This window comes from Sminthopsis crassicaudata, chromosome 4 (assembly GCF_048593235.1).
Source record: "Sminthopsis crassicaudata isolate SCR6 chromosome 4, ASM4859323v1, whole genome shotgun sequence".
Classification (NCBI taxonomy): domain Eukaryota; kingdom Metazoa; phylum Chordata; class Mammalia; order Dasyuromorphia; family Dasyuridae; genus Sminthopsis; species Sminthopsis crassicaudata.
This window is the reverse complement of record NC_133620.1, coordinates 343781604-343805098: the sequence shown is the minus strand read 5'-3', so window position 1 is coordinate 343805098 and position 23495 is coordinate 343781604. Positions and strand designations below refer to the sequence as shown.

The following is a 23495-nucleotide window of genomic DNA, read 5'->3' as shown; positions in this document are numbered from 1 at the left end:
TGAATTCTAAAGTGCTAGCCATGACACCAGCTCAATATGTCTCTCTATATATAAAATGTACTTATCTAATACCCACTACATGAAAATGGCTGAAAAAACTACATATATATGTATATATAAAACTATATTTATCTAATACCTACTACATGAAAATGGCTGAAACAAAAACAAAATAACCTGACCTTCCTCTCCATGTGCTCACTGGGGCTAAAAAGACCTTATCTGGTATTCCATCACCTACTAGGCACACCTGGTTTGTCTGTGCTGAGTAGCTATGTGGGGGGAGTTGTTTACAAAGTTTACCATCTATTAAATATTGACAGCAGTTCTTTTTGTGATGGCAAAGAATTAGAAATTGAGGGGATGCCTAAAAATTGGGGAATGGTTGAACAAGTTGGGGTATGTGATTAAGATGGAATACTATTGTATTATATGAAATGACAAGCCAGAAGAGTTTCTGAAAAACCTGGGAAGTCTTATATGAACTGATGCAAAGTGAAGTGAGTAAAACCAGGAGAACATTCTACATAGTCACAGAAATATTGTCAGGATGATCAACTGTGAAAGGATACTCTGATCAAGATAATTACAAAGGATCCATGATGAAAATTGCTAACCATCTCCAGAGAGAGAACTGAGAAACTGTGAATGCAAATTAAGCATACTTTTTTTGGTCTGTGTTTTCTTTTGCAACATGTCTATTATGGAAATGTATTGCATGATTTCACATGTATAATATCAAATTGCTTGTCTTCTCAAAATGGGAGAGGAGTTGGAGGGAAGGAAAGAATTTGGAACTCAAAATTTTAAAAAATGAATGTTAAAACATTTTTACATTTAATTGGGAAATATTTAACAAAATAAAACTATATTTACTGTCTACTTTAGTAATGAGAACATATGCACATAAGAATGAAGAATACTTTAATATATGTATTTGTAAATATTAAGTACAAACTGATGACAATAAGAGCATGGGACAGGAAGAGAAGACAGTTTCAAGGAATCAGGGCCAATTAATTAAGGTGTGCTAGATGAGAACCTGTACTGTCAATTGACCTTCAGTTGATCAAGTACAGAATTCAAGGACAAGCACGGGGCAGAAAAAGCCAAAGTGATAAGCACAGAAGACACATCCCATTCTCAGAACCCCTTGATGATGGATTTGCCTATGCTGGACCTGATACCAGTCTGTGAGGCTCCTCCAAACCCTAGTGCTGTATCCTTCCTGTTCTTCTGGCTGCCTATCCATCGAGGGCTGGAGGAAGGCTCTGGAGAAGAAAGAAGAGAATGTATAAAAAACAAATAAAAGACAATGTATAGAGGACCTCCATTTTGGGCTCTCTCTTGCTCTTTCCCTTCCATTTTTGTGTACCATATCTCTTCTTAAGGTGCTTTTAAGTACTTGGAGATTCTTGTTTATTGAACTGAGAGATGAAGAGCAGGTCTTTCAATGACTTTTTCTACCCTTCATCTACTACTTCCCTGGGCTTGGTTAAATCTCCCCACTCACTCTTCCAACAGTTACCTGAGATGGCGAGGGTACCTCCTGGCTTTTTCAGAGTGCTATTGTGGAGCCTGGCAATTCGACTCCGGCCCTGGGGTGCAGCCAAGGCACAGGAAGCTGAGGACCTGATGAAAAAAGGAAATAGGTCAGAGATACTATTCTCTTCCCACTAAAGTGGGGACTGGAAATCCCCACAAGACATTACTCTAGCTTAACACAGCCCTGAAAAAGGAGGTGGGCAACTGGATACTACCAGCAGCTTTCCAGAATCAGTAAGAAAAGTAGTGACATTGTCCAGTCACTAGATTCAGTTATGATTCAACAGGAATGGCTTACCCATAAGAAGAATGACTAATCAGACAGAAGATTACTGATGCTCAGCAATATGATCGTTTGAACATCAAATTGCAGGGAAATGCCTGAACAAGTAATGGACCCAGAGAACTTGCACGGAGAATTTCATGTGCCATATATGGGAACTTGGATGTCAGCCAAACAAGGTATGCCAGGGGGTAGAATTCAATCATAATTTATTTCAGGTATCAGAACCATCAAGGCACAGTGTTACTGGGATTCTGATTCTACCTTCTCCTTACCTCAAAGGACGTCTCTTCTTGCGAGCAGAGCCACCATGAACGGAAGATGCTGGCTTGGGGCCCTTCATGGTGAATAGTGGCATGGGCCCCCTAAGGGAAAAGGAAGGTGAAGATCCTCAGGTCAGAAAGGAAAATAAAGGACTCGGTGGATTTTTCCTTCTTTCCACATCCTAGCCCTAGCACTCACTGGGTAGGGGATGAGACTAGATGACCTCTAAGGTCCCTTTCAACTAAGATGCTATGATTCCTTTCTTTTCCTTTAATCCCTCTGCTGACAGCTGAGTGACAGGCCCTTTCTGGGAGAACATCCAGATGTCAGTTTCTGACATGTCCTAGGAACTGGAGTTCAAAAAAACCCCTTTCCATTTGCCCATCTCCAAGGTTAGTTTCTGGATGGAATTAGTGTTAGAGTTGGGGGTTGGGGTACTGAGGTAGGATAAAATCTTGTCACTGTTTGAGGGCCCTAAATTATTCTGTCACTTTCTACTAGGTTCAATAGTCTTGAGATACCTCAGAAACCAAGTTGATCAGGGTGCTGTTCCCTGATTAAGCAAACACCATTTGTTTGGGTGTTGGGGGATGTCTCTTGCATTCCCACTGGAAAAAAAAAAATCAGCTGAATAACTATTGCTGGAGAGTGTGAAATTTCTCTCACCTTGCTTGTATATAGGGGGATGAAAGTGGAAAAGAAAAATGGCAATTGTGGTCATGAGAGAAACAGAGAATGGAATATTGGGAAGAGCACTTGAAAATCTGATTTTAAGTCCTGACAGCTGCAAGACCCTAGAGAGGATGTTCACCCTCAGGAATATCAATTCCCTTATCTGTAAAAAATGGCTGACTGTGGTTGCACCATTTATCTCACAGGGTTTTAAGGAGAGCACCTTAGAGTGACACAGAAATGTGAGCTACTACTGCTGGCTAGAGTCAAAAATAGGCAAGGTTTAATGGAAGGCTCTGGCTGGGTTCCAAAAATTTTACAAAAGTCTGCTAACAGGGTCACGTTGGTGTTCTTAGTTCTCCTTCCAGAATTCTGCTTCAGCTCCCCCAGCTTGTCCCCTCTTCCCCCCCCTCCACCTCCGAAATCGAGGTTCCATAAGTCACCCAAGGGAATAATTAGAAACTAGTTTTTGGCCAAGGGCTTTGAGACACTAGCAGCAACGGCCTTGTTGCTTGATAGAAAAGAAGCCTCAAGGGAGACTGATCCCTCCAGCATACCCTCGTGTCCTAAGACTGGGGAGCAGAACAAACCAGAATGAAAGAGAAACTTGGCAGCAAATTTCCAAGATAAGCCTATTCCTTACTTCCAATTGCAGAATCACAGAATCTCACAATTGGATGTAATCCTAGAGGGCATCATTCTAGCCCAGTGTGCAGCTAAACAAGACTCTATCACAGATCTGCCAAATTGGTGGTACCTCCTTTGCAAGACCACCTCCAATAGGATCTTCCCAAGGAAGCCCATTTCATTTTTTGGATAGTTCTGATTATTAGAGGAAGTTTTTCTTTACATCAAACTGAAATCTGCCTCTCTACAATTCCCACTTACTGAACCTAAATTTGCACTTTAAGACTGGGAACAATAGAAGCTGTGAAATCCACCTTTCACATGACATTCTTAAACATAATTACCATGTCTGCTTTTAAGCAATCTTTATTTTCCAGGCTAAACAGTTCCATAAAATGCTCCAGATAATATTGTCTCAAGACTATTGCCCACCTTGCCTCATCTTTCCTCCAAATGATCTCCAGGTTTTTCACATCTTTCCTATAATTCACCTAGAATCCAGAAAACACTGACTGTGGCCTTCTCAGAACGGAGAACAGCTCTGCTATTAAATGGCTAGTACTAATACTAGTTTTCCACTTTCTGAATGCAGTCCAAAACCACAGCAGTTTTTTTCTGGGAATGTTAGCACAATGTTGATTCCTAATGAGCTTGCAATAACTCCAGATCTCTTCCCAGTAAATTCCAAGCTAGCCCCATACTGAAGCTGATTTTTTTGAAACCAAATGTTTAATATTTTATACTTAGTCTGACATTAAATTTCATCTTAGTGGCTTTGGCCCAATGTTCTACTGTGGAGATATTTTTGGATCATGACTGTCATTCAAAGTGTTAGCTAGCCATTCTTCTGAGGCTGGTGTCATCTACAAATTTAATAAGCATGCCGTCTCTGTCTTTATACACCCCTTGGACAGCTATGTTGAATGCCATAAGGCCAAGTGGAGTCCTTGGAACACTCTACTAGATACCTCCCTCCAAGTTAATGCCAAATCATTAATGACTACTCTAGTTACACCTATTCAATCAGTTTTAAATACTCCTACTATATTATTCTATAACCTTAAAACTGTACCAAAAGAATTCCTCTGAGCTATTAACCTAGAATCCCTGAACTAAAATGGAAATAAGAGTAGTTAGGCAAGACCTATGGTTGATGAAGGCTCCACATGATTACTGATTTCTTTTCTAGATGTTTACGAACCATTCTTTTAAATAAACATTCTAGAATTTTGCTAGGAATTTAAATCAAGTTTGCTGGTCTGCATAGTTTGTACATTTGCTCTCACTAGTCTTGTAGAGCTTCTTTCCTCTGTCCATAAGCTTTCAAAAATCACTCAACAAACATATTTATCAAGTTTTTCAGTGCCTGAGGATGAAGTTCTTCTGCGCCTGGTGCCTTGAGTTTAAACCTTTCCTTTTCTACCCATTAAACATCCCTAGTCTTTGTGCTTTTGGCATAGTAGTTAGAAGGGACAGGAAGAAAAGAGGCCTACCTAGGAATGAAGGGTTTATCCATCTTGTTCAAGGCAGCAGGGACATTCTCCCAGCTGAGGAACTCAGAGGCACTAGGCTTCAAGAGGGTTCCTTCAGATAGGTCAAAAGTGGCATTGAGGTCTCGGGTAGGTAGGCTAAGAGGAGTAGAGCAGTTCTGCACAGAGGATGGGCCCAAGGGCACTCGGCTTTTGACAACAGTAGCTGAGCAAAGGTGGGGAAAGGAGGTAGTGGATGCAACCTCCATCTTAGGGGTGCTGAGTCCTGAGGAAGGCCCTGCCTGAGGCAGAGAACCTTTCCCTGCATGGGGCAAAGACTTCCTTTGACGTTTGGGCTCCAGTTTAGAGGAAGAATGGTTGTTCAGCTCAGGTGAATTTGGCTCATCTGATCTCCTCCTCTTCTTTCTTGGAGCCTGAGAGCTTTGGGGTGAGAGGGTTGAAAAAGGTGGGAGCCCCAGAATGGGTAAAAGCCCACTCCGACGTCTTGCCATGGTTCGTGTTGTTGGCCCAGAATATGTTGAAGGTGCTAGATGTAGAAAAGAGAAACATTCAGAGTTAGAACAAAACCTGAGTTCAAAGAGCATGAGGGGAGAAACACAAGAGACCCCAAAGAGCACATCTAAATGTCTTGCCTCCTCTATGCCAACACTTAGATCCTTCTTGGCCCAGGCAGGGCATGTTTCTAAATGCTTTCATTTGACTACAGTTAAACTCATAACCACATTTTTAATTTCCCCCAATCTAGGGCTCAGCCTTCTACTCTAGTCCTTCATTTGTTACTCAGGCCACTTTGGTCACACATGAAGGGTAGCCAATCTTTCTTATTTTAATTGTATTTTATTTTCCAAATACATGCAACGATAGTTTTCAACATTCACCTTTGCAAAAGTTTGTACTCCAAGTTTTTCTCCCTCTCCTTCCTGCCCCTTGCACCCCAGCCAAGAGAGCAAGCAATCTGATCTAGGTTAATCATGTGCAATTTTTCTAAATATATTTCCATATTCGTCATAGGCGAATCCTTCTTTGTAGACAATGTGAGGCAGAGGCCTGGATTTCTGAGATGATACTCACTTGACTCTGGGGATTGTTCCTGGGACGCTCTAGCTGGGACAGGAATATCAGCTTCATCCCGCCATGGCACCATCTTCTCATCTTGAACCAGCTGCTGCACTGCTTCAAACTCCAAGACCATGTCTGGTGTCAGGAGATTGGCTTCTTTGAGAAGAGAATATTGTCGCTGGGCCACGTGCAGCACCATCAGAGCTAGCCTGGGGGGTAAAAGGAAGGGTTCTATCATTCTCACCCTTCCCACTCCATGCCAACCCTAACCTAGGTTACTGATGAAAAAAAGAAACCCCAGATCTATCCCATTCATCTGCTTTCTACTTGCTGGCCAGGAATTCCCAATGAGGGCAAGAAGATTACATATGTTGATCTCCTAGACTAGTGGTCCTCAAACTTTTAAAATAGGGGGCCAGTTCACTGTCCCTCAGACTGTTGGAGGGCCAGACTATAGTAAAAACAAAAGCTCACACTCTGTCTCTGCCCCTCAGCCCATTTGCCATAACCTGGCAGGCCACATAAACGTCCTCAGCAGCCACATCTGGCCCGAGGGCCATAGTTTGAGAACTTCTGTCCTAGACCTTAGCTTCTAAACTGGGGGTCATGATCCCTTATGGGTCCCCTAACAGAATGTGGAGGTTGTGAAATTATAATTTATATCAGTAAATGTTTGACTTATATACCTACTTTACATACCTACATACCCAGGGTCATAAAAATTTCTAGGGCAAAAAGGGGTCACAAGTGGAAAAAGTTTAAGAAGCCCTGTCCTAGACTAACAATTATTTTGATCATTGCTTTGCTATGGCTCAGTTCCTTCCTTACCAAGCCTATGAACTCCTAAAGAATGCAGTTAACTCCTACTGTTCATCATGGGGCTTTACACATGATAAAAAGATATAGGTATGCCTCACTTTATGGAAAAGGCAACAGTTATGGTTTTATACAAGCGGGTTAAAGCAAATCTTATTGCCACTACATTAAAGGATTTAGTTGTTTAAAGGAAATTTCAAATTTCCTTAAAGTGATACATAGCCATACTATGACTTCTCAATTTACTGTATAGGATTCTACCCGTGGCAAATCTTTTTTCTAGAAATGATTTCCACATGTTACACTTTACTTTTCTGAGACACCACTTTTGACATCAAATGGTTCAGGGACAGCTCATGGAACACATCACTGTGAAGGTAAAACTGCTTTAAAACACAAACATGTATAAGTATGTGCTTGGGATAGACTAATATCTAGTATCTAAGGGCAGGGATAGCTGAGTTTGGAGATGCTCATCCTTAGGATGGCCATTAGAGGAGATGACTTTGTGGGACATAGCAACTCTTTATGGCATCTACTGAGCTATAGAATATTTGGAATAAACTGGAGTTTGGAATCACAGCATAGTGGGAAGAGTATAGGGGCAAAGGATAGTAGTCTCAACCTTGTCACTAACTAACTAGCTGAGTGACTTTGAGCAAATCATGCTTTGTCATCATTTAAATTGCAACTTTTACACCTATAAGTTAAAGGGATTAAACTAGATGGCCTTTTAAAATCTTCTCCATCTCTGAAATATTATAATTTTATATCCTAAAAACAAAATGACTGAAATTTTTTAAAGTTTTTCAGGTTCTCCCTCTCTTCTGATTTATATATGTCATCAGGTTCTCCCTCTCTTCTGATTTATATATGTCATCTTCTTCATTAAAATGTAAGCCCCTTCAGGAGGGGACATTTTGGCCTTTTCTTTGTATCTCTAGTACCTAGCACAGTGCCCAGGATACAGGAAATGTTTAATAAGTGCTTGTTGATTGGTTGACTGAGAAACTATAATAATCTCTTCCCCTTAAAGATCTCTAACTTTTGCTTTCTACAGGCTTGTATACCTATAATTTCATTTTATCCTCTTTTTAGCTTATTATAGGTAGCTATGACAAGGATTATTTTCTCTATACATAAGGAAACTGATACATACTGGAGAAGACCTAAAGATAGGATGTGATGATTATAGTTCACTCAGCAACTTTGTTCCAGAGACAGAATTAGAACTCAAGGCTGTTCCTACCAAAGTACATCAATTAGATAAAGTATCCTATTGGTAGAATTTGGCATTCTGTATGTAGCATAGAAGGGTGGGGGCTCAGAGAAAGAAGGCCAAGGAAGGCATCTTGCCAACATGTCCCTCCCTCTCCTGAGGCCCTGCAGAGCTGACAGCAGGAGACAGATAATGAGCCGCTGATTATTCAGACTGCAGTGTTTTTTGCTGACTTGGGAACAGACACTCCCCAACAAGAAATAAAATTAAACAGGGCCTTCTGTCCGGAAGCTTTAAATACACTGCCAAGCGTAAAGCATTTTGGGAGAGGTTGGCAGCAAGGAAGCCAAGTAGCACAGGATTGATGCACTGGAGACCAGAAAAGAAATACTAATAGTAATAATAGTACAGTCACATAGCCATGATCCTTACAAAAGAGAATCACAGCATAAATAATTCAAATTCTTTTTTGATTTGGTACTGCTTTTGTATTTATACTTAAATATATATATTCCAGATATTTAGGGGGTCCAAAATCAATCCAAATCCAATCATGAAGCCACAGGGTGAAGATCTAAGGCCAGGGGAACTAAAAAGTTACCCATCTGTTCCAACTTCATGTTGAAGATAAACAGCATCACTCCTCAGCCTAAAAAGCCCAGTACTTGGAGTCAGGAGAATCTGAGTTCAAATCGGGTCTCAAACACTTACTACTAGCTGTGTGACTCTGGGCTAATCACTTAACTTTAATTGCTCCCTCCCAATTTTCCTCTTACCCCCTCCCCCCCAAGAAATAATAAAAGCTAATTATTGGCTTAAGTACAAGTTTCCTTGCTCTAAAATTGCTATCTTTCTGGATCACACCTTCTTAGAGGACAAAGACAAAATGCACTGTTTAGATTACAGAAGCCCTTTCCTTTCAGCACATGAAAGCCTGCATCCCAGCCCTGCTGGGCTGCAGGCTTTGTGGAAGAGTGAACATAAATAAAGATGTGAGACGTAAACAGAGTAGGTGATAATATCAACAAGAAATGGAGTAAGACCTGCCTTAGATAACTAACAACAAGGCTAATCCAGAGTTGATTGTAACAGAATCCTGCCAAGTCTTTCCTATATATCTCCCATTTTAAATTCTAGGATAAATTTTAAAAAAAACCTACCTCTTGCTCTTGTCTTCGTCCACCTCTGGTGTGAGGCTATCCAGTCCTGGCTTGGGTTCTAGGGCCAAGATAGGAGGCTGCAGCACCTGATGGAAGGCAAGCAATTATACAGACACAGAGAGCCTATGATGCTTTTCCCCTTCAAGTTGTCTCTTACCCATTAATCAAGCAATTCTTGAATACTCTCCCCTCACCCCCATCTTCCCTTCCTCTAAGCTGCTCTAGGTTGATCAGAGCCCAATTTAGATACTGAGCTAGATTATTTTTTAATGTCCCTCAGTTCCTCATTTTAATCACTACTCTGTTATATATTTACTCTTGATCTATAGATAATATAAATATAGCATCCTGGCTTTGTTGCATGTCAGCACTTTGCAAAAGACTATATTAGTGTCTCCTTATACTGTAAGATGCTAAGGGGATAGGGTCTCAGGTCTCTGAAAGCTTTTTTTTTTTAAATTAAATTTTTTCAATTTAAAAAAATCTATTTTCTCACTCTTCTATCACTAAAAACAAGAACAAACCTAAAACTCTTATTAAAAACTTGCTTAGTCAAGCAGAACAAATTCCTCCATTGGTCAATTCCAAGAAGCTTTTGTTTCAATGTGTACCCCGAGTTCTATGTAATCTTTTAATAGAATAGTTAGCTTAGAACTATACAAAATCAGGCCCCTGGGTTATTTTTGTGAGGATGCTGACATATATATTTGTATCTATTTATCTTAAGATAGAAAAATCAGCACCTGAAGCTTTGCCTTACTCCTCTACCCTGTGGAGAGATCCAGACGCCCTTAAATAAGCTAAGGTTGTTCTAAGGCAATTATATTAAAGGGACTTTAGACCTGAGGGATCCTCTTGTCCCCTGAGAACAAAGAAGAGGATGAAGGACTCTTGCCCAGTCTCTCAGAAGCATTTGACCTGCCATTCAATTCTCTGAGCCCAGCTTCGGAAATACCTTTTTTATGGTGCTTTCATCCCTCCCATTCATTGGTTCCTGTGTTTGAGAAATGATGAAGGGCTTCATTACCTTTTTATCCTCCATTTGGGTCTCCATATTCTTCTCTTGGGGAGTTCCAGAGTTTGAATAGAGTTCTAGAGAGGAGGACTGACTAGAATGTTGGCTCAATGAAGATGAGTCAGGAAGTCTGGGGCTAGGGGGAAACAAAGGCTAAAATGAGAAGCAAGAAAGATAGAGAACAGAGAATGTACACACAGTAATCTTTAAAGGAGATAAAGCTAAGCTTCCTGGTACCAGGGTAGCATACAATGATCACTGATAGAGCTTCATCAGCCAATGAGCATTAACCATGGTTTTCTAAAAAGAAGATGATTATTTTCTTATTCAAAGAACATTAAAATCCTAAAATCTTAAGTTCAGCGTGTGCAAAAAAAACTATTTAGATGGACTGAGGTCTGGGCTGCAACCTTAACTACAAATAGAATCCTAGTTCCCTAACTACCTTTGCTAGCATGTATTCTTGCACTGATACCAGAAAAAATGGGGAGAAGGACTTGAAATATGCTTCCCCTCTTCCCAACTTAGATAAGGACTGGAAAGGGAGGATGCTTACCCTGGCTGCAGAGGACTAGTGCAAAGAGATGGCTTGGGCAGCTCCGGGAGCTCTTGTGGGGTGCTCCTTGCTCCTGCTTCATACACCTGGAGTTTCTCTCGAAGGACAGCCACCTAGAACACAAGCACCCATACCCATCAAAGACCTAGATCCAGCTGGAAAGCATAAGTTTAGCATGGGAAGAGAGAGGAGGGGGCAAGGAAAGCAGGTCTTCATCCATGCAAGGATTCTCTCTCCCTCCCATCAGATCCAGGGGCCCTGAAGCCCCCAGATCTTTACCTCAGCCTGAAGCTGCTGGCAGATGGTAGCATACTGGCTGATGTGACAGTTCAAGCTAATCACGTTGCTCTTGAGCTGGAAAGAGGAATGCTGTAGTTACATACAGGAGAGTGTCTCCTCCTCCCCCCATTCCCAGCTACCTCACAGTTTGATTATTTTTCTCTTGCGTTTCTGTCACCATGTCTTGGGTATATATTCTACTTCCCATTACACTGGGATCTCCATAAGGATGAAGACTCTATTTTAATGAGGCTTTAAGCTCCCTTTGTCCACCTTTTCTTTCCTTGGCCTGTTTCACACTGACACTTTTAACTGGGACCCTCATTCACAGTCTCTCTGTAATCCAATCCCTTCTATCTACAATGACCTTTGCCTGCCCCGTCTGCTGGGCAGGTACCCACCGAGAGCTTGATCTCCTTGGCACGGTCAGCATACTTGAGGGTGTTGTAGGTATCTTCATAGGCCAGAGCTGAGGGACTGACAGCAGCGATCATCACTGTCCGGCAGTTCCCTCCTATTGAGTCCTTTAGCAAACGGGTCAGCTTGCTGTCACGGTATGGCACATGGGACTTTCGGCCCTTTAAGGATGTAGGAGAAGACATTGTGTTCTAGATAGCCAAGCTAAAAGAAGTCTCTGATTCTGACCAAGAAGCAGCCCTTAGAAAGATCAGTGCTCAAGCCTAAATTATAGGAGACCTGAAGCTTTTCCCTCCTTCTATCTAAGCCTCGAACCCAGCGGGAAAGCAGCCAGGAAAAGGTGAATCTGCTTTCAGTCAGACACCAACTCTCTCTCCCACCACCCAAACCCTCCCACATTCAGCTCTTACATTCATTTACCTCATAAGGACATGGTGCCTGGGGATTACCTTTGCATCTGCCAAAGCATTGAGTACATTGATGAGAGCCAGGAGCGAGCGATTGATATTGGCACCCTCCCGGAGCCGCTCCCCACTGGCATGAGTGTTTGATGCCCTTTCTGAGCCTGCCAGATCAATCAGGCTCATCTTGGCAACCTGAAAGGTCTGGGTCAGTCCTGGAACACAATCCTGCTGCTTCACATAGATCTAGAGAAGTCAACAAAACAAGAGGTAGGTGGAACAACTAGGGAGGCAGGGAAGCAAAGAAGGATGTGTTAGATCCCTGCTCAAGTCCCAAGGCCTTTACCTGAAAAACTGCATGTGAACGAGAGGATGTGGCATTAGCATCGGTGGGGTGCTGTGTACGATTCCGGTTCCCTCTGTTCAACATTTCCAGAAGCTGTTCAGCTGAGGTTGGCTAAAGAAATCGTACTCAGAAAGGGCTTGCAACATTGGCACCACCAGGTCCCTGGTCTCCACCTCAATATTTGACTAGTTCACTAGCCCCAGGACCCTTCCTGACCAGCATGTTCCTTGGGCTTATTTCCTTTTTTGAAATTAATGGTACCCCCAGATAATCTTCTAACTAGTCCATAGCAGGAAAGGCAAAAGTTAAGCTTTCCCAAGAAAGATGGGACCGATTTTTCCCATTTGTCCCCAATATCAAACCTGATGGAAGGAGAGTCCTGGAACCACAACACCCTTGTCTGGGTCTTCTCTGATAGCTAGGGGGCCCTTAGGATCTAGGAGATCATATATTTGTTCATTGTACACCTGAAAAGAAAAGAAGACTAAGAACTGGTGGTGAAAGTGGTTGGGAAATCAGGATTAGTAAAGTGTATAGTTCAACCAAGTAATTAGAATCAGGGGGTAGGAAAGTCTCTGCCTGAGTTGTTAGGTTGAGCATTAAGAATGAGCTAAAAAGGATTATTTTAGCCATCTCTGAACAAGTTTTTTTTAGATATTTTTGTGATTTTGTGTTTAATATATCTGTAGGATAGACGAGGATGGAGGGGAGTAGGTGAGCTAATGTTACCACTAGAGTGGAGAAAATTGAGATTGAGATCCAAAGAAAGAACTTGGCTCAAGTCCTCTAGAAAAGCAGTGACAGAGATAGAACTTGAATTCTGATTTCCTGCCTCCTACACTTGGCCTCTTTGTGATTAGAGGACAGGGGAAATGTTTAAGTCCTTGTTCGGAGGCACAAGCATTTATCGTGGTACCTAGGATTGTCTTCTTTCTTGAGAAAAAAGAAAGACCCGTGCAACTGTTCAGAAGAGGTGGAATTGGATAAATGTCTACAACACAGGAGGAAACTTAGAGGGACAGAATTAAATGGATGAGACTTTAAATGTTAAAGTATGCTTTTACTTAGTTTTTCCCACATGGCTGCCTCCATCTGCCTTTGAAGCCTCTCAGCCCCAACCACTGTCCACCTCTCCCACTGCCTACTCACTCAAGCTCTCTACTGAGAATTAGTTGTGAGGTAGGAGAGCTTACCAGATAGGGGTGGGGAAAGCCTGATTTAGGAAGGTCAGAAAGGTCTACTCAGAACTCTAGTTTTCCTCTAAAGTTTGGGGGTAATAGGGTGAGGCTATCATACCTCTTGGTAACTGATGAGAACCTCATAGCGTTTCTCCTGCCGGCGGGCCTCTAGACGCTGATAAAGCTCCATCATGGTCAGGTACATGATGCCAGGGTCCCCCTCTCCTCCCAGCATGGTGTGTGTCTTCCCTGCTCCTGTGGCCCCATAGGCAAAAACTGCAGGGAGTAAAAGGAGATGCCAGCAGTGTAAGTCCTCCTCTATTCTTTCCACAGGAAAGGGTGCAGTGTTCTGAATCTTTCCAAATGCCAGTATACTTGTTCAGATCTCTTCTTTCTATTCCTTTCTTGCCTCCTTCCCTTATTTTCTAATTCTCACCCTACTTTAGGAAAGTTTCTCTGATTACTATTTTCCTGGTTACATTCATACAGGTTTATCCCTGTAAGGCTACAATTATCACTGAACTTGCCTATCACTTCTTCCTCTTAACTTTCCCCCTAACTTATAAGTTCCCCAAAGATAAGACTGGACAGAAACATAAAGAAAGTACCTATACAGATTGTTGAAGCTCTGTGTTGGAAGAAAAACAAAAAAAAAAATAAAAGCTTCTACTTTCAGTATCCCTGTCAAACAGATAAAAATGAACATACTCCATGGCAGTCATCTCCAAATTTTGAGCATGAACCTCCAATATGTGTGTATGTGCTTATTTATACCTCACATGCATGTATTTCTGTACAAATAATCATCTACAATATAAAACTTATACAAATAGAAACATTAAAAAGTATAATATTTGATCCTAGAGTTAACAGGGAGCCATTCAAATTTGAGTAGCAGAGTGATATGGTCAGAAAAATCACTTTGGCAGTTAGGTAGATGAAGTGGAGAGGTAGGACTTGAGATAAGGAAATCTGAAAAAGGAGGCCATTTCAACGAGAGATGATGATGAAAGAAAGTGTGAACAAGGGTGGTGACTTTATGAGTAGAGAAAAGAGGAGAGAACCAAGAGATATCATGGTGTATAAATTATAAGATTTGGTACCTGGAGATGTGGGGTAAATAAGAAGAGTTGAGAATGACACCAACATTTCAAATCAGTAAGGTTTGGTGGAAAGTGTCCTGGATATGAAACAGAGGTCCAAGATCTGTAACTTACTAGTTTTGTAACCTAAGGAGCTTCTTCTTCTTCTTCTTTTTTTTTTTAATGAAGCTGCATGTATTTATTTATTTGGTTTTTTAAGTGGTATTTTATTTTTTCCAAATATATGCAAAGATATCACCTTCACAAAACTTTGTGTTCCAAATTTTTTTCTCTCTCTCCCTCCTCTCCCTTCCCTAGGACAGCAAACCATTTGATATAGATTAAATGTGTGCAATTTTTCTAAACATATTTCCATATTTGTCATGCTGAGAAAAAAAAAACCAGGTCAGAAGAAAAAAAATATATAAGAAAAGAAAAAAGAAACCCACAAGCAAACAAAATTCACAACCAAGAAAAAGGTTTAGATACTTTGCTTTGATCCATATTCAATTTTCACAGTTCTCTCCCTAGATGTGGATGGCAACTTTCCATCACAAGTCTATTGAAACTGGGGCTCTGTTTCTTAATCTGTAAAATGAAAGGATGGCCCTCCAACATCTCTTTCAGCTCTAAATCTATGATCCATGAACCTGGGCACCTGGAAAAATGACGGTGCCTCAATAGTAATAGGAAAGTTCAGAAGAATAGACTTGAGAAAAGTATAATGTAATGAGACTTATGATGCTTATCAATCGATAAACATTTATTAAGAACAACTATGTGCCAAGCACTCTGCTAATTTAAGTGCTGACTATCACATAACACAATCTATTCTTGTCTATTCATTCTGACTCTTTCTCTCCCACAAAAAAAATGAATATGGATGGAGGCAGGGCTCTTACTGACTTCTGCCTTAATATGCAGTGTCTGTCTGATGAGATACACCTGCTTATCATGGATTACCTGGATCATATGAGGTGAACTGGAGGGAATAATGGAGGAAGAAAAGCCATGTTCCCCAGAAAACTTTGCTTGTAAAACTGGTATAGGTGTCAGGGTTGCAGTTGGGACTTTGAATGCTCAGTCATAGCTATCAGAAGTCAGCAGAAAGGAGAATACAGTGATCATAGGTAAAGAGGATGGCATAGACAAGTCCAGTATGGGCTATCATTGGAAAGGTAGAATGCAATCCATCTTCTCTTTGATTGGTTAATCGTATACCACCTCTCTCGGGGTCAAGCCATAGTCCCCACTTTAAAGATTTCTGCTCTAATGAACAGAAACAATCCCTTCTTCTCAATAAGTGGATAAATAAATATAATTAAAATTATATGCACTTTTACTGTATTCTCACCAGGACCTACTATTAGGCTCTATATATAATATTGCCTGGGTGACTCCTTACCAGAGCAGTTATACCCCTGGAGGACACCATCTAGGATGCTGTGGGTGGTGTGCTGGAACACTTCTTGTTGAGTGGCTGTCTCAGCAAAAACCCGATCAAAGACAAACTTCAAATCTTTTCCCTTTTTCTTGGGACCATCATGGACATTGCCTCCCCACTTCAGGCCAGGAAAACCTCCATCTGGCTCCTCAGGGTCAAAAACTAGCATTCTCCCATCCACCACATGAACCACCGGCCTTCGATGGCTCTCCAATTCCTTTGGAGTAGGGGGCCTTACTCGAACCACTACCCTTACAGTGCTGTCCTCTTCTGTCATTACCATGACAATGCCTAAAAAGAAACAGAGGAAGGTTAAAGATTAGGTTCCTTCCAGCTCCAAATCTAAAATCTTGTGATCAAATTACATCTCCAGATATGAATCAGGAAAATGCTCTACTCCCTCCTCCTTCTAAAGAGCTTATCATTCAGGAACCCCCACCAGTTCTCCCAATTATTGACTTTTTTCAGTTTTAGTTCTGTGATACCTTAACCTGGCCCTTTGGCTCTGGCCTACTCAATGTGTTTGCAATTCTCCACACATAGCTTGTTTATTTCCCCCCTTATGTCTCCAGATGCCATTCCTCTAGTTGGATTGCCCTTTCCCTCTTCATGGTGAACTCTTCTCTCTTTAGAATCTGGCTTCAAACTTGCCTCCTCAAGGAAAAATTCTGACTAATTCAACCCCACTTGGATCAATCATTTATCCTGCAGCTGTTTAGCGCTCAATACTCACTTTGTACTATATGATTTTATACTTGTTGGTATGTCGGTTTGAGTTATTCTTAAATAATTTTGTGAATGTGCTGTCTGGGTCACACAGTCAGTAGCTGCTGAGCTAAAACTACAACTCTGATTTCTTTGCACTCTATCCAGTTGCCTTATCTTCATTATCTATTTGTGTCACTCAGGAACAAATCCCTGGAAGAATTCCTATCTCTGCCAGCCCACCCCACAACAGCCACCTATTTCCTAAGTAAGGTTTAGCTAAATTGTAAACTGTACAAGAAATATGTTTTCTATTTCTCTTGGATTGCCGCCCCCACAACACCTAGTAAACATCTCTACAGAAAGTATTAAATGAGACAGTCTCAAATATTCCATTCACTCTAATAAGCATTTAAATGCCTGCTACATGCAAAGCACTTTGCTAAATTTGGAGCTAAAAAAATAAATTGAAAAAATGGTCCCTCCCATTTTTGAAGAACTGCACAATTGAATATGACTATAAATCCCTCAAGAACTTATCCTTTTGTTTCCCCATATTCTCCCTTCCAGGCTTTCCATCTCTCCTGGAAAATAAAGATGACAACATGAAAGCTTCAAGGAGAATCTGGGCTTCCTCAAAGAATTTAGCATTGATTGGGCATGGGGAGAGGCAGTGGGTGGAAGGGAGAGGGAGAGGTTCTGGACTCTATGTCTCAGTGAAATCTCTGAAAAACAATGAGGCCATATTGTGAAGTAGAAAGTATATGGGACTTAGAAGCAGGAGAGGGATCAGGTCTAGTCTCAACTCTGCTGATCACAAGCTGTGTAACTCAATTTCCTGGGCCTTAATTTCTTTATCTTTACAATGAGAAGGCCAGATTCCAAAATCTGTTTGGCTCTAAGGTGTTATAATGTTTTTTCCTATTGTATAGATACCTAGGCGGGGCAGCTGGGTGGCACAGTGAACAGAGTACCAGGTCTGGAGTCAGAAGTCATCTTTTAGAGTTCAAATCCAAAATCAGACACTTAATACCTATATGATCCCGCTCAAGTTATACAAGATTGTTCGCTTCCATTTTCAATGAGCTGGAGAAGGAAATAGCAAACTACTTCTATTTCTTTGTCAAGAAAACCCCAAATGAGGTCATAAAAGTTGGATACAACTAAAAAAAAATTCTGAACAACAAAAAGAGATAGGGAGAACTCAGGTTGCTCAGGTCAACAAGTGAGATTTGGACCCAACTTCTCCCTATATTGAGATGCTAATTCCTAAAGCTCACCTGTTAATCTAGAGACAAGGTTATAAAGTTAGAAGGGACTTATGAGGCTACCAATCTTTTTTTTTTTACTGTATATATACATGAGTAATTTTTTTTTATAATATTATCCCTTGTATTCATTTTTCCAAATTTTCCCCTCCTTCCCTCTACTCCCTCTTCTAGATGACAGGCAATCCCAGACATTTTACATGTGTTACAATATAACCTAGATATAATATATGTGTGTAAATACCATTTTCTTATTGCACGTTAAGTATTGGATTCCAAAGGTATAAGTAACCTGGGTAGAAAGACAGTAGTGCTAACAATTTACATTCACTTCCCAGTGTTCCTTCTCTGGGTGTAGTTGTTTCTGTCCATCATTGATCAACTGGAAGGGAGTTGGATCTTCTTTATGCTGAAGATATCCACTTTCATCAGAATACATCTTCATACAGTATTGTTGTTGAAGTGTACAGTGATCTTCTGGTTCTCCTCATTTCACTCAGCATCAGTTGATTTAAGTCTCTCCAGGCCTCTCTGTATTCCTCCTACTGGTCATTTCTTACAGAGCAATAATATTCCATAACCTTCATATACCATAATTTACCCAACCATTCTCTAATTGATCGGCATCCCTTCATTTTCCAGTTTCTAGCCACTACAAAAAGAGCTGCCACAAACATTTTGGCACATACAGGTCCCTTTCCCTTCTTTAGTATTTCCCTGGGATATAAGCCCAGTAGTAGCACTGCTGGGTCAACTTTTTGGGCATAGTTCAAGATTGCTCTCCAGAATGGCTGGATTCTTTCACAACTCCACCAACAATGCATCAGTCCCAGTTTTCCCACATCCCCTCCAACATTCATCATTATTTGTTGCTGTCATCTTAGCCAATCTGACAGGTGTGTAGTGGTATCTCAGAGTTGTCTTAATTTGCATTTCTCTGATCAGTAGTGATATGGAACACTCTTTCATAGCTACCAATCTTTTCTACAACAGTTCTAACAAAGATTAGCCAGGATCTGCTTTTATACTTCCATTTAGAAGGACCTCACTACTTCCTGACCATCAGCCAAGCATTAGGGTATGAACAGCTCAAATGACTGGGCCATTGTTCCTTAAATTGCAAGGAAGTATACATCTCTGCAGCTGGTTTTATCCTCCAGGTCAAATAGAATAAGTCTAATCCTTGGTCCACTTGCCCAACCCTTCATATATATGTACATGGCTGCTATGCCTCCTTTTAAGTCTTTTCTTTTCCAAGCTAAACATGTGCAGTTCCTTCAACCAATCCTCCTGTTTTCCAGTTTTCTTGTCTCCTGGTTATCCTCGTCGGGACATGCTTCAATCTATCTTTTTCCTAAAATTTTGCTCAGAACTGAACACAGCATTCCACATACATCCTGACCATGGTTGTGATATCAGACAGGTCTGGATTTTAAACATTTCCTCCTCCAAATAAAGGTGACAATACCTAGCAACAGTAACCCTTTTGTATAGTTCAATTTTCTACCTAGCAAATCGGCTGCTAAGCTTAATTAACACTCTTGAACTACCACCTTCCCTCTACAGGAATGTAAGAATGTTCTTTCACTCATATAGTTCCATTTCTTTCCTACCATAACATGGTATACTGGAAAGGATGTGCCTGGCTCAAATGGTCTGAGAACCACTGAAGCTATACATAGTTGGGCTGGGCTAAGCTCTGCCTAGCTCAGCCACTCGGGCCACATACGCTGACTGTTAACAAATTGCATACTTAATGAATTAAAATAATTATAATAACTGAGTTTTGGTAACCTTTATTATCTCTGTCCTCCTCTTACTGCCTTCAGAAGGGCTAGGAAATAGTCTGCTTGCTTAATGAGATATTTTTCCTCTCCTTGGGACAGAGCCGTGGGTATGACAATTTGTGTTGTTATAGCCAACAAGCCTATATCTTTCTTCATCCCTAATCTATATTTAAATTGGGGATGGGAAGTGGGGGGGAGGTGTCCTGACAAGCCACCTCACTCAGGGACATCAGTTTTCCTCTCCCAGAGTCAGGGAAAACAGCTGCTGCTCCCTCTTTCCCCAGGGGGACTGTAAAGATTAATGAGAGTATGTTTGCCAAGACTGCTTTCATCTGAAGCTGGAAAGAATATCTGAGCCCAAAGCACTGGGAAAATGCTACAGTCACATCTCATTTCTAACCTGGAGCAGCTCATTAAAACTTAGAATTCAGTGAGGGGCAGAGATAGTGAAGGAAAGGCACAGATACAGGTCATTTTCAGGATCATGAGTTCTGCCAACCCTTCAATTGATGCAAAAGTTTATTTCTTTTCCTTTCCAGGCATGGCAGGGGGGACAGCACCAGATTTAGAGTCAGACAACCCAAATTTGAACCCTGGCTCTGCTACTGACTGAGTGACCTTGAAGAAGTCACTTGCCCTCTTCTGAGGGAATAAGGGGCTTGGTTTCTGACTCTAAGAAGCTTTAATGTTCTAATGGAAACTGACAACAATTCTTGCTCAACTTGGGAGTCATGAAAGCATGCCTCTCTATTTATAGAGATACTATGGGGCAGCTAGGTGGCGCAGTGGAGAGCACCAGCCCTGAAGTCAGGAGGACCCGAGTTCAAATCTGATCTCAGACACTTAACACTTCCTGGCTGTGTGACCCTGGGCAAGTCACTTAACCCCAGCCTCAGGGGAAAAGAAAAGAAAAAAGAGCAATACTAATGGGGAAACAAAGGGGGTCAAGGTGAAGAAGCTTAGTCACAAAAAAGGATCAAGCACTTTGCCCCCAGTACCTTTAAAAGTTGGAAGAAAAGATGTACAGCCTCTCCCCTCTTTATAACAAATTCTATAAACGTTTGTGTACATTATCTCATTCTCTTCCCTAGATTTCTAGTCATCCAGATAGGAGACCTCAAAGTTATCCTTAACTCTCACTCCAACTATCCAAGGGCTGCTGGATGGCACAGAGGATCCCTGCAGTCAAGAGGACCAGAGTTCAAAAACGGCCTCAGGCACTTAACACTAGCTGTGTGATCTTGAAGAAGTCACTTAACCCCAATTACCTCCAAAAATAAACACACGCATCCCCCCCCCAAAAAAATATCCAATCAATTATCACGTCTCTGAAAACATTCCTCTACAACATCTCTGGGAAGCATCCCCAGCTGCCTCATCACCTTTTACCTGGCTACAGCAATAACCTCCAAATTGTTGCCTTTCTGTCCCTTCCTGTCTTTAGGATACCTCCCCATTCTAATCCATCCTCCATCAGGGGTTCTCAAACTCCGGCCAGCCCGCCACATGTGTCTGAGGACGTTTCCGTGGCCCGACGGTTATGGCAAATGGGCTGAGACAGTGTGAGTTTTTGTTTTTACTATAGTCCCGCCTGAGGGGCAGTGACCTGGCCCCTATTTAAAAAGTCTGAGGCCCACTGCTCCAGTGGCCAAATTCATATTCCTAAATGTCACAAATCTGTCACTCCCCTACTCCATAAACTCCCTGGCTCCCGATTGCTTCTGGGGTCAAGTACAAACTTCTTTGTTTGGTATTTAAAGTCCTTTACAACTTACCTTCAAAACACAGACCAACCAAATGTCCTCCTCCTTGTCCTTCCTGTATTACCTTATCTCCCTTCTCTATTCTCTTTGTACTGGCTGTCCAAGGTTCACAGAATCCTTCAAAGTTCAACTCAAACCCCGGCTTCTATTTGAAGCCTTTCTCGATTTCTCTACTCATCTACTCACACCCTGCCTTCTTCTTCTTCCTTTTTTAAAATCTATTTTAATAGTTTTTATTTACCAGATATATGCATGGGTAATTTGACAACATTGACAATTGCCAAACCTTCTGTTCCAATTTTCCCCTCCCCGCCATGGCAGGTTGACCAATACATGTTCAATATGTTCGAGTCCCTCCCTCCCTTCTAGCTCTTCTTTAATTACTTCATGTGCTTTTACATTTATCCTTTATAGCTTTATACGCAGGCTTGCTGTCCCCCCTATTAGAATATAAGTTCCTTAGGAGTAGTTTCATTTTTTTGCGCTTGTATCCCCCGCATCTGTCTGGCCAGCACATAGTAGGTAATTATAAATATTTCTTGATCGATTCCCTTTCTTTCACTTTAGGGCACACCCCCCATCAATCAATCAATAAAAGAGCCTACTATGTGTCCAGGACTGGGGATACAGAGAAAGGCCAACAACAGTCCCAGGCTCTGAAGGAGCTCACAATCTAATGGGAGAAACAACAAACAAACAACTATGAAGAAGCATACTTATTTACATCAAAAAATACAAAAATCAACAGAGTAAAGAGAGTAGCAATAAGGGGGGATCAAGAAAGGCTCCCGTGGAAGGCGGGAGTTTATTTTGCATACACTGTTATAAGTTCCTGTTTTCTCTCCCTGCAGACTACAAAGCTCCTGGAAGCAGAAACTTTGTTTGGTCTCTGTAACCCCAAAGCCTGGCACACAGTAGGCGTTTAATAAATGCTGGCTGATTTGAGGAGTCACAGCCCTCCAGATGGGACTTCATTCCAGCGTTTCCTCGGGGCAGCGTCAGTTTCACTTCTACCTCGAGGCTTCCAGGAGCAAGACTTGGTTCCAACCACCCTCGCCCAGATCACGGCTGATCATAAACTAGGAGCTGGGACGGCGCTTGGAGGCCAGCTAGCCATCATTCTACAGATGGAGAAACTGACGCTCTGAGAGGCCCCCTAAGAGCATACAGCAAGATGTGAACCCAGAAGTTCCAGAATTATGGGGGAAGGGGAGATGCGCCCTCCATGCAGATGTCCCCGGAGGGACCGCCCCTCCCCCGCCTTTCCTCCCCATTCCAGGTGTCAGGGGAGGGGAGGGAAAGTCCGGATCTGTCAAGTTCTCCAGGCCGGATCCCGAGCCGAGCGGGTCCAGGGCCTGCAGAGCAGGTTAGGACCTTCTTACCCTTAGTCTATCCCCCGCCGCGGTGGTCTCCGCTTTCCCGATCCCTCTCAGGCTCGGAGAGATCCCTTCCCCCTCTTCTCCTTCCCACCCCCCACTAGTCCCAGAGCTCGCGCGCAACTTCCAACTCCCACCCCGCCCCGGCGCCAACAGCCACTTCCGCTCTCGACCAATTCTTTCAAACCATCCCGGCCCGGTGCTTTCGTCCTTTTCATTGGTTACCTCTCAGAGCTCTGATTGGGCCATTTCAGACCAATGGGAGAAGAGTCCTTAAAGCCAAGGCCTCTTTTTTTTCCTCTGCGCATACGCAATTTTTTTTTTTTTTTAAGATTTCCTGGGAGTTGTAGTCTGTGAAACGTGACCGAGACAAATACCACGCAGAGAACGATGCAAAAATTTTCCAAACTCTGAGAGAAGTTCCTTGGAGGCTCAAAGAAATGGTCAAAAATGGGCTGCTTACTGCTCTTTGCTGCCTTTCTCTTTTGGAGTTTAGCCTGTTTTAATTGTTTACATTTATAATATAATATATATATATAATATATATATCATGTATAATATATGTATTACATATAATATAATTATATGTTTTTATATGTTATTATATTATATATGATATAATATATATAATAATATATATTATATATAATGTAATATATAATATTACATTTATAATAAAACTTTGCCTCTTCATTTTAGAAATTATCTAAGCTTCTAAATTCTTTCGGGACACCCATGACACC

General features: G+C 41.6%; 1 protein-coding gene across 4 annotated transcripts; it reads right to left on the bottom strand.

The window, feature by feature from the left end:
- Positions 1 to 907: 907 nt before the first annotated feature.
- On the bottom strand, positions 908 to 22907 carry KIF18B (kinesin family member 18B). Of its 4 annotated transcripts, none has more exons than XM_074261050.1 (16): positions 22759 to 22907; positions 15815 to 16144; positions 13446 to 13603; positions 12512 to 12616; positions 12150 to 12260; positions 11852 to 12049; positions 11387 to 11563; positions 10986 to 11060; positions 10707 to 10819; positions 10163 to 10286; positions 9136 to 9221; positions 5953 to 6149; positions 4885 to 5407; positions 2104 to 2193; positions 1529 to 1632; positions 908 to 1271 (listed from the first exon to the last, which is right to left on the bottom strand). In XM_074261050.1, the coding sequence occupies exons 2-16, from the start codon at positions 16134 to 16136 to the stop codon at positions 1144 to 1146; spliced, it is 2511 nt and encodes an 836-aa protein (XP_074117151.1). In that variant the 5' UTR covers positions 16137 to 16144; positions 22759 to 22907; the 3' UTR covers positions 908 to 1143. The 4 variants fall into 4 exon arrangements, with proteins under 4 accessions (XP_074117151.1, XP_074117152.1, XP_074117150.1 ...); XM_074261051.1 differs by having other exon boundaries at positions 22391 to 22762; XM_074261049.1 differs by lacking the exon at positions 22759 to 22907 and adding an exon at positions 22330 to 22519.
- Between the last annotated feature and the right edge of the window lie 588 nt (positions 22908 to 23495).

Excerpts from the sequence above, each read along its gene's own strand:
- KIF18B (XM_074261049.1), bottom strand. The coding sequence starts at position 22,351 with ATGAAGTCCCATCTGGAGGGCT. Across the intron at positions 12,261-12,511 it reads CAGGACTCTCCTTCCATCAG|CCAACCTCAGCTGAACAGCT; the intron begins GTTTGATATTGG and ends CGATTTCTTTAG. Across the intron at positions 11,061-11,386 it reads CCAAGGAGATCAAGCTCTCG|CTCAAGAGCAACGTGATTAG; the intron begins GTGGGTACCTGC and ends TCCTCTTTCCAG.